The 19,645-nt window shown below is 43.1% G+C and overlaps 1 protein-coding gene across 1 annotated transcript in view; it reads left to right on the plus strand.

Annotated features, from left to right (window-relative positions):
* Window positions 1-15,536: 15,536 nt before the first annotated feature.
* LOC146992432 (protein NLRC3-like) overlaps window positions 15,537-19,645 on the plus strand; it is a 35,318-nt gene continuing 31,209 nt past the window's right edge. Inside the window, exons 1-2 of the mRNA XM_085790592.1 lie at window positions 15,537-15,625; window positions 15,710-15,772. Of these exons, the coding sequence (XP_085646718.1) occupies window positions 15,537-15,625; window positions 15,710-15,772 (152 nt within the window). The remainder of the gene's footprint in view (window positions 15,626-15,709; window positions 15,773-19,645) is intronic.

Consider the following 19,645-nt stretch of genomic DNA (forward strand, 5'->3'; position numbering starts at 1 on the left):
CAGTGGTCAGGCAACTCCTCAGCCCTGTTCAGATATAGTGAGTGATGTGCTCCATCTAGTGGAGCAGCAGTGGCACAAGGCTTAAATCAGAATTTGTGAATGAGGAAGTAGGCTACAGTACGTGTCTGACTTTTCCATTTTTACTGTTATTTGAGAAAACAGTCACATTATTGAGTTTGTATTAAACATTTAAACAATTTACACTGTTTAATTCAGAGAACAGTTGGTTTTCCTCTTTCAGGTCCCCAACTCTTGAATCAACGTCCTGGAGTATATTTTGTATTTCATAATAATTTTATTAAAATTAATCTCCAAAATCAACGCGTTAACTTTGACAGCACTATATATTATAGATACAAAATGGAAAATGCAAAGAAAAAAAGAGACTCCGTTGGGAATCGAATACTGATCTCCCAGTTGCTAGGTTAACGTTCCTACCAACTATGCTACAAACATTATACAAGTGATATCCTGAACTTCTATCTATCTAACAGGTACATACATACATATTATAAATATAGTTCAAATGTTAAAACAGTAATCAATGTGATATGAAAATTGATTTACTAACAGCCTGTGTCACCATCTTTCACAAACAGCCTACCGGTAGCCTATATCTTAATGCAGTGGTGCTGTAGATAGATGGGCTGTGTGTGCTTCTCTGCTCAGTCACTCCAGAGAGCTGGAACTGGTAGGCGGGGCTGATGCTGGCGAGTGGGCGAGGCTGATGCTGGAGCTGCTGGAGTTGTGGTTTTGCAGCGAGTTCCACTTGCAAATTTAGGCAAATTCTGAGCAACAAACAGGAGGCAGATAGGACAGTTGAACTTGTAATGTTCACTTTGCACCAATTGAGGATTGAACCCACAACTTCTAGAACCAAAGACCATTGTCTATCACAATGAGCTAACTGGCAAGCAGCACTGCTGTGGTGGCTTCACAAAATCCTCTGTGTCCAACAGAATAGGAGTATATCTAGACTGTAGTGCTGGCTCTCTGTCCTTCTACAGAGTCTCCTCTGACAAAGGGATCTTAATCCGCACCTTCAACACAACCTTCACTGAACCCTGGATTTGAGTTGGGACGTGGTTCCTCAGTGTCTCTGTGTTCAATGTGGAACAGGCGGTCTACTTTGTGAGGACAAATTCTGAATACGCATGTAATACACATTTCTGTGGACCCTTAGTTACACAGAAAACAGGTTAGACTACCAACGGGTGCTGCTAACCATAGATATAGAAATATAAACATAGCATTCAGTGGCATACATGTGTCTGTGCCATGCTGGAGCCTAGATCTGCTGATAAACAAGCAGAGATGTAGATTCTATGACAAGATTGGCCAATGTAATCTTGACAGTTCCCTTAAATTTGTTTTGTTGTAAATATGAGAAATTGAACATGATACAAACTGACCTTTGGGAGTAAATGCTTTTACTGAGGTGGGGATCTAATATCAGATGTGATATCTATGTTTCCGTATGAATGTTGCTCCCACACAGATGTGTTGATGATTTGTATTTTTAGTTTCATGTGTTCTATGCAAGATGGGGACAGTTGGTTTTAGTTATGTACTTCAGAAGATTAATACAGACTACAGATTACAATTAGGCTAAATAATAAAATCATAATAGGACAAAGACTTTGTAAGTGTTTTATGATTGTGGACACAAAACATGATAGATAACAGATGTAATTTGCCTTTTATTTTTGTCCTCTAATAACGTTGAAAACAGTATTTTTTGTGGATTTTAGATTAAACTAAAAAAAAAATGTTGTAGCCTATCCATGTATGTGATTATGATAACATAAATAGAACAACTCAGAATATTCTTCTAAATCCACAATCCACTTGGCGTTATTCTTTTGTGATGAACGAGGTTGTTTTTAATTTCATGCTGCACGGGGCTCCATCCCCATACCTGCAGGGGCTACACCTGGGGTCGTCACAAACTTTCACTTAGCCTACAATTCTTCATCGTGACGCACTTTGTTTTGATCCGCTAGGACGAAGGTAAATGTTTGTTTTTAATGCCAGTTTTCTCGTTTCCAATTAATTTACAAGTGTTATGTGTATCTGTGTTTAATGTCGTTACTGAATTTAACCATTAAAACCGTGAGACGTGTCCAAGGTTGTTGTTCCTCAGGATCAATAGCACGTCGAGTTTATAGCTGAATAAGTTTAACCAGTTACGTTTCACCTGCTGCACGAATCAAGGTGACATTTTCTTTGTAAAAGACGTGTAAGCGAATACTCTCTGATGCCATAATTATCCCGTTTGAAGTTGAGCTTTCTATTCTGTATAGTTCCGACAAAATAATAATAATATAAAAAAGTATTTGCAGTAGTATTTACATGTGTATATATAGGCTACTAAAAGAAACACGTTTTCCCCCATTTGGCATCAGACCTTATCTTGATATATCTTATTTATTTATTTATTTATTTATTGCGGTGGCATAACGCGGCCACATCATTACTCGGTCATTGTGGCATTTTTCCGTCACTGTCTGCAACCTGCCTGTGCAGCGTATTCGTGGGACTTGTGCTTCCGCTGTGGAAACCTGTATTTTCAGACTTTACCCGGCAACAAGAAATACTATTTTAGGATTGGCCGATTGACTGTTGACGAGTTCCGACTTCAAAGCGTTGAATGTATGGTGCGATTTGCCGGTGGGGTGGGGGGGATTCCCCCCCTCTGTTTTCGATGCCCCCCCTGGACATTATCCCCGGTGGGGATACGCGTTGTCCCCCCTTCTGGTCAGACAGAGCTACTTTAGATTGTCATCCCCCCTACAGTAGCCACAGCGTCTCCCGGACCGTCATGTAGCCTACTGTAAATTCTCAAAAAAAAAAAAAAAAAAAAAAGGCGAGTCGGTTGCACTGGGTCGAGTCCGTCTCCAGGTTGAAAACATTCAATTGAACGCCACCTTATGTCGGAGCTCCTCGGGAAAGTCAGAGACAAAATCTCCCAACTTCTCTATCTGTTGTCTGACATCACAATAATCTGCACCTATGCAGAACCACACTATCAGTGGTAAAACATAGATTTTTCTCTTTTTTTCCCATTCATTAAAGCTTCAGTTGGTGTAGTGGCTATTTGTCCTTGGTGTCTATAATCAAAAAACTTCAAAATTATCAAAACTATAATGAAACTAAATCAAATCAAACGGCCACTGAGACACCTAGGGAGTGAATTTACGCAGGATAAAACAAAGTCCATTGTCCAGGCAAAAAATGAAGTTTCTTAGGTTTATTCTCCATCGGCAAACAAACAAACAAAGAACAATGGGCCTTTGCCGCCTCTCTTGCCCTGGTAAAAAACCATCTGCCCTCCCAGGTGCCTAGCTCACCTGTGACTGCCAACCCCTATATGTAAACTCACCCGGTGCGCTCCAGCTACCCAGTACCTTCAAAGTAAAAGCATGGTTAAGTACCAAAATAAACGTAATCAATACTAAATATCATAAACAAACTAAAGGTGTATTCCCCAAAACTAAACCACAAAAAATAACTAAATAATAAGTGATTAAATAATACAAAAGTAACAAATAGCTCCGACACTCCGGCCCCTAATTGTGAAAAGTATAAACTCACAATTACATTAATTTCTACAAGGAGCTATTCTATTTATCTCTCCCTAACTCTACAAAGGGGGGGGGGGGATTCTTCTGTCTTCTTCTGGAAAGCTGTAAACAAAAAAGAACAGATAGAGGACAGAGTAGTAAGGGAGAAAGAAAGAATAATGTCCATGATCCTATACTGTGGCCTCCAGGAGCAGGCAGATCTTCGTTACAGGCCGCTCCAGAACACTGGTCTTAGTTTGAAGGCACACAGAACGAACCAATCCTTTGGCATCAGACTTGGTACTCAGAACTCGGCCCATCATCCAGGATCCTCTGGGAGCTGTAGCATCAGCGATGATGACAATATCTCCTGGAGAGAAGTTTCTTCTTGGCCTCGTCCACTTTTGTCTTTCCTGCATCACAAGTAAGTACTCAGATACCCATCTTTTCCAAAAGAGTTCTGCAATGTACTGTACTTGTCTCCATCTTCTCCTTGTGTACAGATCATTCTGCTCAAAGAGTCCTGGTGGAAAGATAGGTTTTCCTTTTAGCAACAGAATATGATTGGGTGTCAGGGCCTCAAGGTCATTGGGGTCGTCAGAAACCTTTGTGATGGGTCTGTCGTTCAGTATTGCCTCCACCTCACAAAACAGCGTCTGCAGGGCCTCGTCATCCAACACCTGCTGTCTGACAACAGAAGAAAGCATGCTCTTTACTGAACGAATCAGACGTTCCCAAATACCACCTTGATGTGGAGCTGCTGGTGTATTGAAGCTCCATTTAATCCCATCTTGAATCAAAGCACCTTGAATGTTCTCATTATTCAAATCAGCAAGACTTTGCTTCAACTCCTTGTTGGCTCCAATGAAGTTTGTGCCATTATCGGACCTCATGCTTGACACAGGACCTCTTCTGCAAACAAATCTCCGCACAGCATTAATACAAGAGTGTGTATCAAGTGTGTGTGCCACCTCCAGGTGCACTGCACGACTGGTGAGGCAGGTGAACAGCACTCCATACCTTTTCACAAGGCTTCTTCTTCTTTTGACCTCCAGGGGGCCAAAATAATCCACTCCAACATCTGTAAAGGGAGCCTTGTCTGGCATGACTCTCTCCTCCGGTAAGTCTGCCATCTTCTGCTCTCCAAGTTTTCCTCTGTACCGTCTGCACACTGTACATTCTGTAATCGTCCTTCTTGCAGCAGAATTGGCATTAATGATCCAATATCTCTGTCGAAGCCTGTGCAACATGTGGTTTCTACCAGCGTGTCCTAGCTGTTGATGGATATGACGTAGAATAAGCTGGGAAACATGTAGATCTTTTGACAGGATAACAGGATGCTTGATTTCTGATGGTAATGCCAATTTATGCAGGCGACCTCCAACTCTGAGAATGCCGTCCTCCAGTATTGGATCCAGCTTGTACAGTGGGCTGTCCTTGGAGATGTTATCCAAGCCACGTGTCAGTGAGGCAATTTCACTCTCAAACTTGTACTTCTGGACAAAACAAAATATTGCCTTTTCTGCCTCATCATAATTTCCTGGGGTCAAAATCCTCCCTCGCAGTGTGGTCTTGAAGCTCTGAAGTTTCTGCTCCACAGAATTTTTAGCTTCTGTTTCCTTGTCACTCTCAACAGCCTTAAACTCCTTTCTCTTTTGGCTCAAAAGCAAAAGAACTCTTTTAAGCTCAAGGAACCAGGCAACAGATGTTTTAAGTTTCCTCCACGACGAGAAATAGTGAATGAGGCAGTCTGTGGGATCTTCTGAGTGCTTAACGATGGCATACACTGCTGGTTCTTTTTTGACCTCCGGGTCATCAGCAGGAATCACAGCTGGCTCAAAGTCAGGTACAGGCCACTCACTCTCTGACAAATACAGGAATTCTGGGCCTTTAATCCATCTTCCATTTGTGAGAAGTTCCTCAGCTGTCAATCCACGTGACGCTTCGTCTGCAGGATTGATCTTCGTGCCCACATACTTCCACTGACCAACATCTGTAGCTTCTCTAATAACAGAGACTCTGTTGGCAACGAAGGTGTGGAAACGTCTAGTTTCGCTAGAGATGTACTTGAGGACGGTCGTGCTATCAGTCCAAAACATCGACCTCTTCAGCTGCCACTGCAGCTCCTTTCGCAGCATGGCATCCACTCGGACAGCGAGAACTGCTGCCGTGAGCTCCAGGCGAGGAATGGTCATTTGCTTCAGGGGAGCAACTCTGGCTTTCCCCACAAGAAATGACACATGCACTTTATCACCATCTTCCAATCTCAAGTAAGACACTGTACCATAACCAACTTGACTTGCATCAGAAAAATGATGGATTTGCGCTGTCACAGATGTTCCAAGGTCATGAGGTTTGATGCAGCGTTCAACTGTGAATGCACTCATCTTTTGAAGGTCACTCAGCCAATCAGACCATTGCTTGGAGAAAGAGGGGGAAATTTGTTCATCCCACATCAGGTTTCTTCTACAGAGCTCCTGCAACATTAACTTGGCTGACATGGTGAAAGGAGCCAAAAATCCTAGTGGATCATACAGCGAGCTCACCACAGACAAAATTCCTCTCCTGGTCTGCTGCCGTTCCTGCACTGAAGTCCTGAACATGAACTTATCGGACTCAACACACCATTTCAGTCCGAGTGCTCTTTCGACGGGAAGCTGGTCTGTGTCCAAATCCAGTTCTTTCATCTCTGTTGCTCTGATGTCACTTGGGATTGACATCAACACAGACCGGCTGTTCGTTACCCATTTTTGAAGACTGAATCCACCTTTGTGACAGAGTGCAGTTAAGTCTTTCACCAGTTGCATGGCATCTCCCTCCGAGGCTGTGGACTTTAGGCAGTCATCCACATAAAAATTATGGTTGACTGTGCTGATTACTTCAGGGGGAAAATCAGATGCATTATCCTCTGCAGTTCTTCTCAAGGCATAATTAGCGCAACTTGGGGATGATACAGCTCCAAACAAATGTACCCTCATGCGATATTCTGCTGGTTGTTGGTCAGTGTTGCCCTGGGGCCACCACAGGAATCTGAGGAAATCAACATGCTTATCAGGTACCTGCACTTGATGAAACATAGCATGGATGTCTGCCATGATTGCAACAGGCTCCTTCCTGAACCGAATGAGGACTCCAATCAGAGAGTTGGTTAAGTCTGGTCCCTGCAACAGCTGCTGGTTCAGTGAAGTTCCTTTATATATTGCACCACAGTCAAATACAACTCTTAATTTTCCTTTGGTAGGGTGATGTACTCCGTGATGGGGGATGTACCACACTTTTCCATCATCTTGTTCCAGCTGTTCAGTGGGTACCATCTCAGCATAACCTTGATCCAACATGTCACTGAGAAATGAAGTGTACTCCTCCTTGTACTTGACATCTCTCTCAAATTTCCTCTTCAGGCCTTGAAGCCGCTGCTCTGCCACACAGCGATTATTTGGTAAGGCAGGATCTTCTTCTCTGAAAGGTAAGTCAATACAATAATGTCCACTTTTCAGTTCTGTTGTACTTTGCACAGTCTTCATGAATTTAATGTCCTCTCTTGACATTTCCAACCGTTCCACTGATGTCTTTTCACTGAAATCGTGGTTATATTGACTGATGAGCATCTCTTCCAGATGTTCCACAGAGATTCGATTAGTCGTGACGACAGCACAGCCCGTCTTGACTCCACTGCTGTTTCCACTGCGCAGTGGTCCATTTATTACCCAGCCAACTCTGGTTCTGACTGCGTATGGTCCCTCACTCTGGCTGTTAATCAGCTCCCAGGGTTCCATCACTTTAGGAGCGTCTGTCCCAATGAGCAGATCAACCTCTGCATCCAGATGATGAAGTTTTATGTTCCTCAGATAAGACCATTTTGCAATATCCTCTTGCTGTGGGATGTTCAGTCTTGACACTGGCATAGTCTCTTGAGTCATAACACTTGGTAACTCAATAAAATCATCCACGTCCATGCCAGACACTTCCACACCAGACAATACAGTCGTACTCACAATTTTCCTCTGACCCATGGTTCTCAATAAAATGTTGGCTGGTTTGCCTCTCAAACCCAGTCTCCTTGCCAGACTGACAGTGCAGAATGTACCTGAACTCCCAGGATCCAAAAAAGCGTAAGTCTGCACGACCTCATCACTCATCTGGCATTTAACCTGTACTGCAACAATAGAGAAGACAGCATCATCCTCTTCACCGGCCCCTATAGCTCCACATGTCTGAGAAGGTCCCGGTGAAACACTCGGTGGAGAGCTCACAGCTTGTGTGTCCTTTAAGGATGTACCTTTATCCCTTTCTTGAATGTGAAGGACTGATGGATGCTTCTGGTTACACACAATACAGACCAAACGACTCCTGCAGTCTTTGCTTCTGTGACCAACTCTCAGGCAACCAAAACAAATTCCATTTTCCTGTATGAAAATTATCTTGTCCCGATGCATCTTCAACTTGAACTGTGAGCATTTATCCAGAGAGTGACTGTTAAGTTTGCAAAATAAACAGCATTTGAGATAACTTTGGGCAGAGGAAGACTTGATGTTACTGTCCATGTATGTTTTGTTGCTTTCCTTCACAGCAGAGACACTGGTGGCAAAAGTGCTTCCATTTCTCCTTTGCTTTGTGTGAATGACATTGGAGGCTTTGCTACGGCTGACAGGTGACAGATCTTGAATATTGCCAAAAAGTGGGTCAGAGAGTATTTTAACTTGTTTTTCCACAAATGTCACAAGGTCAGTGAACATTACTCTGCATCCATTTTGCTCCTGCAAATCACATGCAACACTCCTCCACTTCTCCCGTAGCTTGTAAGGAAGCTTCATCACAATAATTTTGAGATTGGAGGGCATGTCCAACTCCTTCATGTACATTATCTGCTGTGTCAAATTGGAGCAACCTCGAAGAAACAGGGAAAAAGATTGCAGTGCTGGTACATCCTCTGTTTTAATGGGGGGCCAGTTCAGAATTTTTTCCATGTAAGCAGAAGCGATTTTATGTTCATTGCCAAAATGCTCCATCAGTAGGAATTTGGCCCTCTGATAACCCACACTTGGGGGTAGATGCTGACAGCTCCTGACAAGGTCTCTTGGCTGCCCCCTGGTGTACTGTTCCAAAAATGACAGGCAATCACTGGCATTGTTAGTTTTTCCTTCTACACAGTTTTCAAAGGATCTCATAAAGGATTTAAACTGAAGAGGGTCGCCATCAAACACAGGGATATTTCTTACTGGCAAAGCAGATGCTAAATTTTGCTGAACCAACAATGCAGTGATGTCATTCTGCCTTTGCATAATGTCCATAATATCATTGCAGGGGTTATTATTGCGGGGTAGATTCAGAGTATTAGGAACCATTCGTGTTGTGTGAGTTTGACTCATTACTGGGCCAGTGTCAGTTTGTGTCGTTGCTGCTCGTCCGGGCCTGACGTTCACTTGGGTGTTAGTTATTAGTGATGGTCTGACGTCAGTTTGTGTTATTGCCGCATGTACAGGTGTGACAGTGACAACCTGAGCCTCCATGTGAGCAATGTTATTTGCAGCATCTGTTTGTGGAACAAAATCATCCGCGTGGAGATTCAGTGGGCGTGTTCCTTGAGCACCAGTCCAGTTCCTGTCAAAATATGAATTAATTGCGTTCGATCCTTTAGAGCCACATTTTGAATTGATTTCCAACACATTCAGTTTTGCATTAGCGGCCGCAAGTTCCGTTTCCAGAGCGAACAGTTCCTTTTCCTTTCTGAGTTTTTCCTCTTTTGCTTCCAATGCGTGTTTTCTTTCTAATGCAGCCATGCGCTCCATAAGTGCCGCTTTGTCGGCTTCTGTCTTTATTCTTGCAGATGATGTTGATGATGCTTTAGATAACCTAGAGTGCGCTCTGGAACGCTTCTCCTCTTGACATGAAACATTTGAAACACTGTCTTCGGGGTTAATGTCATCAGAAGCCACACTTAAGTTACCAGGAGGTGGCTCAGCATCATTTGATTGCACATATGGATAGCCAGCATCAGATAACCAACATTTGACCTTTTCAATGGAATTCGAAAACCCAGATCCTTTTGCATGAAAATATATATTTTGCCGTTCAGCTTCATCCTCAGGCAAATTCAGATTCAGAATGGCTTCGTGCATGTCTTTGGCTTCCTCGAAGCATTTAATGCATTTACTCAGCTCGGCTTGCACTGAGTTCACATTGTCAGTGGATACCATCAAATCACACATTTTATCGATGCTCCTTTTTACATGCTTGCATTTCAAAGACCTTTTTTCTTGACACGTCTTTAAATAAAATGTTAGACCCTTTGAGGTAAACTTGACACTCCTTTTTGAGAGCACGGACACAGAGTCATTTGCTTTGGCTGCAGCCTCAGACATTTTTCCACATCAAGTCCTTTTCAATCCTTTAATTTCCACACTTTTGTTTGAAATACTCATAACACACAGGGATATCGTTTGTGACACACGGCTCCGCATCAGAGACTTTTATGAATGAGAGTAGGCGTGGCTTACCAGGAGATAGTAGAATTGCGCAGCCCGCGCGCGTCATCCAAACTTCCAAAGATCCCAATAAACATCCAGTGCAAAGAAACGATGATTCAAACACTCCAATAGTGATGCCGTTTTCCAATACAGCCTCCTCGTAATTCTTTGCTCACCGATGCTGTTGAGTAGTTTCGTGTGATGTCCGTCGGCCAGTAACTCTCCAAACCCGCACGTTTTCCAATCCTCTTTCACAAATCATCAATCCAATATCCAAGCTGTCAGAGATTTCATCCGCCAAATCTTCACTTTAGGGTGGGTTTTTTACTTTATGTAGTGGCTATTTGTCCTTGGTGTCTATAATCAAAAAACTTCAAAATTATCAAAACTATAATGAAACTAAATCAAATCAAACGGCCACTGAGACACCTAGGGAGTGAATTTACGCAGGATAAAACAAAGTCCATTGTCCAGGCAAAAAATGAAGTTTCTTAGGTTTATTCTCCATCGGCAAACAAACAAACAAAGAACAATGGGCCTTTGCCGCCTCTCTTGCCCTGGTAAAAAACCATCTGCCCTCCCAGGTGCCTAGCTCACCTGTGACTGCCAACCCCTATATGTAAACTCACCCGGTGCGCTCCAGCTACCCAGTACCTTCAAAGTAAAAGCATGGTTAAGTACCAAAATAAACGTAATCAATACTAAATATCATAAACAAACTAAAGGTGTATTCCCCAAAACTAAACCACAAAAAATAACTAAATAATAAGTGATTAAATAATACAAAAGTAACAAATAGCTCCGACAGTTGGTAACAATTATTCAGTCATATTTGCTGGAACTGTCACTATATTCTGATGGTCAGACATTAAATGAGTAATTTAGGACAAAATCCAACTCCTCTGGCTCCACCTACAGCCTGTAATCGTATTTGCCAAAATCCACCGCGCCCGACGATTCTCCACCAGTCAGGTAGAGGGAGCAGGAGGAGCAGCCAATCGCCGCTCCTACACGTCGTGCTATGGATACGGTACATCTTTTTTTTTTTTTTTTTTTTTCTCTGTGGGTGCGTTTATGGCTACTTTGTGTGTGTCTGTGTGTGTGTGGGGCGCTTGGCAGAGGTTCATAAAGGGACCTGACGGAGTATTGTCTTGAAATTTCCGACCAAGTCGCGGAGTTTACTTTCACTTTCGTCAACTTACCAACTGGAGCTTTAATGCCAAAATAAATTAAAACGTTATGAAATATACAGGGTTCTTTTAACTTACCCTTACATCAACACATTAAATTCATGTTGATATTTCTGTAAGATTTTAAATGATCTGTTAAATGATTTGCTGATTATTTTTTTAATCCTTCTTTAAAGAAAAAGTGTGTGCCCTTTCGGTCACTGGCTGCAACCTGTGCAGCGCCGCCGTGGAAAGCTTGAGTTTAAACGTTCAATGCTTTGAAGTCTTCTTTTTTTTTTTTATTAAGACATATATAATATATACAGTTCTGTAAAAAATTAAGAGGCCACTACCAAAATGATAAGTGTCTCTGGTTTTAGGCTACTATTTATGTATGTGTTTGAGTAAAATAGCCTACTTTTGTTTTTATTATTCTATCAACTACCGTCAACATTTCTCCCAAAATTGAAAAACAAAATTGTAATTTAGAGCTTTTATTGGCTGAAAATGACTAAACTAAATAACAAGGGTGATCCCACCCTCACCTGCCTGTCTGCCCCCACCTCCCTCCCTCACCTCGCTCCTTCTCCCTCCCTCACCGGCTACCCCGCTCCTTCTCCCTCCCTTCCTCCCTCACCCAGCTCACCTCGCTAACTTTAAATAAGTAGCTGGTTCTGTATCTGCCGTCGCACAACACAACGGTATTTTTTTTTTTCAACGGTATGAGACGTTTAACAATGTCCACGACATCTACGCGGTCGGTCCGTGTGTCTGTCTCACGTGCGTTACGTCTGACCCCAGCTCTCAGTAGAAGCTGCAGTTGCTGCTGGTGTCTGTAGCGCTTCCGGGCTTCCTTCACCTTTCAAATGGAGCAGAACCGGTCTGACACAACACCTGACTCTGGAGGTGTACAAGTCCTGGATGGAGGGCAGTTTGGTGCCAGTGATTCTCTCTAAAGTCTTGATGGTCCTTTTCAGTCTGTGTCTGTCCTGTTTGGTGGCTGAACCAACCAGACAATCAGGGAAGCGCAGAGCACTGACTGGATGACTGCAGAGTAGAACTGGATCAGCAGCTCCTGAGGCAGGTTGAACTTCCTGAGCTGGCGCCAAGGGCCAGGGCTCCAGCGTGCGACCTATTAGGTCGCATATGCGACTTAATTTCTTAAGGTGCGAGTTAAAATTTAATGTGGTCGCTCCGGTGCTACTACTTGCGGGAGGACGAGTGGGGGAAAAAAAGGTAGCCTAGTTTTTATTTTATTTTAAATAGCTTCCGTTACAAAGTAAAAAAATAAATATATGGACTTGCACTGCGTCTGCATGGGTTGTCAGTCAAAAATACGCCGCCGCTGCCTCTCTCTCTCTCTCTCCCTCTCCCTTCACACAAGCACAGCAGCAGCAGGTACACCCCCTCTCCCCCTCACCGCTACGTGTGCACAGGGCTGGTCGCTACACTGTTGTAGTCTTATTATTATTAACCATTATCCGCAGCTAGCTGACGTTAACTTTATCAGGCATGTCCATACGTTTACGGTGACCAAACGTCCTGTTTGCCCAGACATGTCCACATTTCACGTCCTGTCCGAGGCGTGTTTTTTTTTTTTTTTTTCCTAAATGAAATCATCGGCGGTGTTCATTGTTTTTAACGGGACCGCTGACCGGCGCGGTCCGACTTCATTCTCGGTACCGGCCCGTTGAGTTAAATGTAGGAGCCCATTGTTGATCCATGGTCATCTAGGAGCTCAGAGGAACAGACAAGAAGCGCACTGCTTCAGAGCAGTTACAGTAAAGACGTGTGTGTGTGTGTGTGTGTGTGTGTGTGTGTGTGTGTGTGTGTGTGAAAGAGAGAGAGGGACTACAGTAAAATACCCCCCCTCCTTGAGAGCAGACAGGAAAGACAGTAAAGAAGCAGGTGTGTGTGAGTGAGGGAGGGAGAGAGATTTTTATTATTATTATTATTTTTTTATCCCTGTGGTATTGAAAATGGTATTGAGTATTGAATATTTTCCCGAATATCGATATTGAGTTGAAATCCTGACCATGATCGTGACGACCTTAGTGCCACTAACTGTCCATCTGATTACCTGGACAACTGCAGTGTCAGAAGGTCAGAATAGAGAAGTTGGTGCCACGAGCTAAAAGATGATGGAGACCAGTGTATCGATAGAGAAGGGACGGATTTGGAACACAGAGACATGTGTGTGAGGCCAATCCCTGGCCACTATACCCCCTCACCCAAAAGAAGTAACTAAGTAACTTTTACTCTGAGTACATTTTAAATGAGTTTACTTTTACTTGAGTAGATTTTTATACCAGTAGGCCTACTTTTACTTTTACTTGAGTACAATTTCATCAAGGTAACAGATTTTTTTGTACTCTTTCCATCACTGTGGTCTATAGTTGATTATTTTAGCATTCTTACCTCATCAACAGCCCACTCTACTGCAGCCTCTTTAAACATGCCACTCTGTGTATTAGGTCACGTATTAATAACAGAAAAATATGGTGCTACCTAATTTGTTTTGGTGCTACTAAACGAAAAGCTAGGTGGCACCGGTGCTACCTGTGAAAAAGTTAGTCTGGAGCCCTGCCAAGGGCGTCAGTTTACTTTGAAAAGTGGTGGGGACAATGACCATATGCGCACCCCCCCCCGACGCCGCCGCACCGCACCTGGCTGACACCGTTTCCCAGACCGTCATAGACTACCGTTCTCAACCAGACTCTGGTCTCCTATAGGACCGGGTCTGGCTCCAAGTTTGAGCAAATAAATGAGCAAAGACCAGACCAGGTCCGACCAGTGTTTAAGTGTTTAAGCGTGGACCCTGGACCCGATGCGGCTGGACTCACAAGCATTTTCTTTTTTTTTTTAATTCTCCGCCAGACCGCAGCAAAAAAAAGAAAAAGAAGAAGAAGCCCGTAGTTGTGTTTAGAGACGTGACAGGTGGAGCATGACAAGCTGGTGATCAGCTGTGGTCATTGAATTGTTAGACTAGGCTACGTCATTTCAATTTGCGCATCTGTGTTTTTTCCTTTTTATTTTTTTAATAACATCTATGCGCATCGAGAGTGAGTGAGAAACAGAGAAACAGCGGGTGCACCAGATGATTGCCTACCGGCAAAAACTGAAACGAGACGGTTATAGAGAGGAAAAACACAGTATATAAAATATATGTCCAAAAGACTTTGTCCCGTCGTCACGACGTGAGTGAGGAAGGATCGGATGGTGGCTCAGGTTTAGTGATGAGGAACTGTCACTGTCAGCTGCACATCTGTCAGCAGCTGCTCCAAACAGACACGTTACTAACTTTATTTTGAAGGGACAGATTAGATGTTGATTTTGTTAACAGTGACTTTGCACCCGAACATTAAGCATATATCGGGTGCTGTCTCATTCGGTACAATCGACCCCGCGTGGAGGTCGCCCTTCAGTTCGGCGTCTGTTCTATTTTTCACGCGAGCCGTGAGCGCCGTCTGTCAAGCTGGACAGACGGATCGTACCAGACAGGAAGTCGAGCACAGAAAAGGCGAGAGAATCCGGTCAATTTTCAAAATAAAATGATGATTACCGGTAATGAAGTTGTTGCTTGTCCGTCTATAAATATTTGTCAGTTGCGTCTGCACACGAGACACACACACACACATCCATACATACAGAGCTAGAGACAGACCTGTGTGTGTGGAAAACCGAGTACAGGCGAGTGGAGTCAATGTTTTACCGGCGCGGAGAGAGAGAAGCAGCTCCCTGTGTAACCAGCCAAGCGGCCGCGAGGACGCGCGCAGCGCGCCGCTCCAGGCTGTTATAACTACTTTAATCAAAGCTACATTGTTGCGAGTTATTGGCTCCGGCAGAAGCTCTGCGCCATGCACACTGTTTCAGCTGCCTATTTTGTCATAGTTTATCAACGTTTTTTCGTCATTCTTCATTAGGATAATGTTAAGTTAATTTTGTGGTGGGGACAAAATTGTGCTTGACAAAAAGTGGTGGGGACATGTCCCCAGCGTCCCCAGCGTAAATGACGCCTATGGCTGGCGCAGGAAGTACATCCTCTGCTGGACCTTTTTGATGATGCTATCTGTGTTTGATGTCCACTTCAGGTCAGTGATGGGGGGCAGTGTTGGGGGGCTCCTCCTAAAGTCCACTGTCATCTCCACAGTCTTGAGCGGGTTCAGCTCCAGGTTGTTCTGACCACACCAGAGGACCAGCTGTTCAACCTCCCGTCTGTATGCAGATTTTAGATATTAGATATTAGTGTTATTTAGTATTTGCTTTGACTGAGAATGATGACGAATAATGGTGTGGGTTCTGATAACATGTGTTTGTGTAAGGGTGGAGGCGCTACCATGGATCAGTGTGAGGAGGTGAAGGAGGGAGTCTCTCTATTGAACATCACTCTGTCTGGGGAACATGAGACTCAGAGCAAAGCTCAAAGGTGAGATGAGGAACTTTAACTTATGTTAGATCACTGTTTCATCTTTATTCACAATCATGTCCTTTGTGCTGTGCTGTGTTGAAGCCCAAGGCAGCAGCACAGACCAGAGTGTCCTGGACCTGAAGGAGAACTTCCTTCAAAAAGTTGGTAAGTCAACTCAAGTTCTGTGCACCTTCTACCAGCGTAGAACATTTCTTTTGCAACACGTAATTGTCAGCTAAGGTTTATGCTGCTCTCTTGGCCAGATCACTCTTGATGAACTGATTTGTTCAACATTTTACTGATTTGCTTTGGAAAGGAGGAGACCAAACTATGGAGTTATTTTTGTCTCATAAATATCTGTAAACGCACAGAAGGTGATCTACAAATGTTCCTTGGTTTGCACACGTGTTTTGCTATCCACAAATACAAATTTCTAATTAGGGTCCGGGCAGCTAAGCTGCCGGGACACTATTGTATTCCTAGGAATTCTTCTTCTTCTTCTTCTTCTTCTTCTTCTTTCTTTCTTTCTTCTTCTTCCAAGGAAGTCATACTTCCCATGGGCGAAAACTCACCAAACTTTGCACAAAGGTTCAGTCCCATGCCAGATGCACTCAACTCCAAGGACATGTGCCCCCCCTAATAAGCGTTTAAATTTAAAAACTTTAAAAATTCCTACCAAACCAACGGTAGATGCTACAGTGTTGAAACTTCACCACAATGTAGCCTCAATACTGCTGAAACTTTTGTCCACTTAAACTTATTACAAATTATGAAGTCCATCACTCTGTTTTTTTCAATAACTGTAAAACTTTTAAAATGTATCTCCTCCCATAATTTTTGCTCAATTGTCACCAAACTTGCTACAGAGCATCTCCAGACTGTCCTCCACAAAACTTGTTTCTCGGATTTTTGATTAAGCAAAAATTGAGCCTACAGTGCATGAAAACGTTTGACTGTAAACAGTACTGTAAACATATACCATCAAATTCTTGCTAAATACATTTTCAAACTTCCTGAAAAAAAATTTGAATATTCTGGAGTCATGGTTGATGAAGTTTAGCAAATATCAGAATTTTAATTCAAAAACTGAATTTTCTAGAACATTTTGAATTCTGCTCTCATGGGAACAACTGCAGTCAATGTGAGAGTGGAATTTATAAACATCATATTTTCTCTTATGAAGCAAAACACTTATCATTAAAAACAAATCACCAACATTTCCATGCTGTCAAGATGCAATTTATGTATTATCAGATTTTTGTTTAGATGACTGAATTATTGACATTTTGACCATTTCATCACAACAGCTGCCCGGGCACTGGCTCACCTGAGTGGATAAATGAAGCTACACAGCAGGTCTCACTACCAGCCAATTAGCTCAGCGAGTTAGGAGCTGGTTCTTGGTGTCAGAGATTGTGAGTTCGAGACCCAGCGAGGGTGAAGATGATGATGATGACAGTTCGAAATGGCAGATGTCCTCAAGCTATTTTGCTGTCTAAATGCAATTTATGTATTAACAGATTTTTGTTTAGATAACAGAAATCTGCGTTCACAACTGCTGCCCGGACACTGACTCCCTGAGTCTATTTGAGAAGACACACACCATGTCTCACTTCCAGATAATTAGCTCACTGAGTTAAGCGCTGGTTCTTGGTGTCAGAGGTTGTGAGTTCAAGACCCAGCCAGGGTGATGATGATGATGACAGATCAAAATGTCAAATGTTCTCAACACGAAACACAAGACAATTGTCCTAATGGTGGCATCACAGCAAGCTTCTAAATTTAAAAATCCAAATAGCTTGGACTGGACCATGTGCGAAGGCTCCTAATATCTTAGACTCATAGTAGATGTTTGACAAATACATATCATTATTTTACCTCAAAAACGGATTTTTCTTTTTCTGCCTACACGACAGTGAATGGCTTACTCAATTTGTGAAGCCACTGTTGAATGCAATTTGTCAATTAGCTCAGTGCGATAGACAACGGTCTTTGGTTCCCGAGGTTGTGGGTTCAATCCTCAACTGATGCAAATTGGACATTATAAGGACAACTGTCTTGTCTTCCTATTCTCCTGTTTGTTGCTCAGAATTGCCTAAATTTGCCCAAAAGTAGCCCGGACCCGACCCATTGCTGCGCAGCAGCTATAATTTGTAACTTGTATTTTGGTTTTTACAAATAAATGTGTATTTGTAAATATATTGTATATTTGTAAATGTATAATTTTCCATTTGTAAAAACAAAAAAGCCATTTGTAAAACTGAAAATTCTGTTTGTGAAGTGTAACTCTGCATTTGTGGATCACCAATCACACACACGCATCTCTTTCCGCAATGACGTATTTCTGAGACAATCCTGCCGAGATCCACACAGATCCACAAACTCACAGCTGCTGATTCACAAAGGGCTGCTCTCCTCACCAGGAGGGGCAGTGTTGGCGAGTAGCTGAATGAAAATAACGAAGAAGACTGCTACTGGCTTATCTCGAGAAATTATTTTAATTCCCACTGTTAATGCGTCACTTTATTAAGTTTTAATGTTTTTTCATGCGATAAAGTAACTGTATAGATGCGGTTAGTTTATCCAAATGACGCCTGTTTGGAAGTTTGCTCCGCCGTTCGCGGAGCAGTGAAGCTCCATCTGTGGAGCAGCTAAGCTAACTAGGCTACCACCGGACGAGCGGCCAAAATACAAGTTACAAATTAGAAATTTGTATTTGTGGATAGCAAAACACGTGTGCAAACCAAGGAACATTTGTAGATCACCTTCTGTGCGTTTACAGATATTTATGAGACAAAAATAACTCCATACCAAACAGGGAGAAACTGGGAGACAGAAATATTGTTTGAGATCCTGTTATTTTGACTAAATGAACCCACAGTGGCAGAAAGTTGTATATTGATCTGTCAGGTATTAAAGCCCTGGATACTATGATTTCACTCATTTGTTGTATTGTATTTATTGTTGTAATCTTGGAACTCTTGGAAAAACGTGAAAGATAGATGGATGTATAAGTGATGTAAATAGGAGGGTTAATGCTGCTCAAGGTCTCAGCCAGTGACGGACTGGCCATTGGGCAATGTGGGCAAATGCCACTGCGGCCGCCGCAGGCAGCTCCACCAAATAGATAAAGTGGAGCGGAGCGGCTGCATCAATAGGCGGCCGCGGCTGCAAATAAATGAATAAATAGGCTAAATAAATAAAGCGGAGCGGCTGCATCAATAGGCGGCCGCGGCTGCAAATAAATGAATAAATAGGCTAAATAAATAAAGCGGAGCGGCTGCATCAATAGGCGGCCGCAAATTATGCCGTGGACTAACACAAAACTAACTCTTAACATGTTTCAACATTAAAACTTATTCTAAGGGGCGGAGAGGGGGGTTACTGTAGGTTGTCTCACTCATTCAATCACGCATGCACACACACAGACACACACACACTGCTCTCAAGCAGGGATGTGCGGTCAGGGGACTCAATGAATTTACGTCAGGCCAGGCAGCGGCCGTAGAAGCCACTCGCCATCTCGTTGTATTTCAGAGGAGAGGCACAGAGCTGCTCTGCCTCTCCTGCCCATACGGTGTGTATCTGCCCCTCCCAGACTTGTACGCCAAGAGGCTACGCTGCCTCATTGCGTAACTCCAAGTGTGAGCGGCACGTAGGCCTACGTTTACGTTGCCTTCGTTAATTGTAAACAAACAGACGCCCCCGCGGTTTTTGCGTCCAGTTTAGCGGGTATTTCAACAGCAGTGATGGATAACTGTACCGGAGAGGCTCAACAACTTTTTTAACTTCATTTGAGGAATAAACGGCAGCTTTTACCTGACGGGAGACCAACGCCTGAGCTACGGTAGCTAACAGCTAGCAGGTTTTACTTTCTCTCTCTCTCCCTCTCTTTCTTACACGCACACACACACACACACATACACACACACACAGCCCAGGTTGTCTGTCATATCTGTTGTAGCCTATGCCTTGTAATAACAGCTTGTTGAGTACAGTTAACATTATTGTTGCTTCGGTTTGAGTGTGGATTAATTG

This window comes from Trachurus japonicus, chromosome 1, assembly GCF_045865225.1.
Source record: "Trachurus japonicus isolate A0001 chromosome 1, Traja_1.0".
NCBI lineage: Eukaryota > Metazoa > Chordata > Actinopteri > Carangiformes > Carangidae > Trachurus > Trachurus japonicus.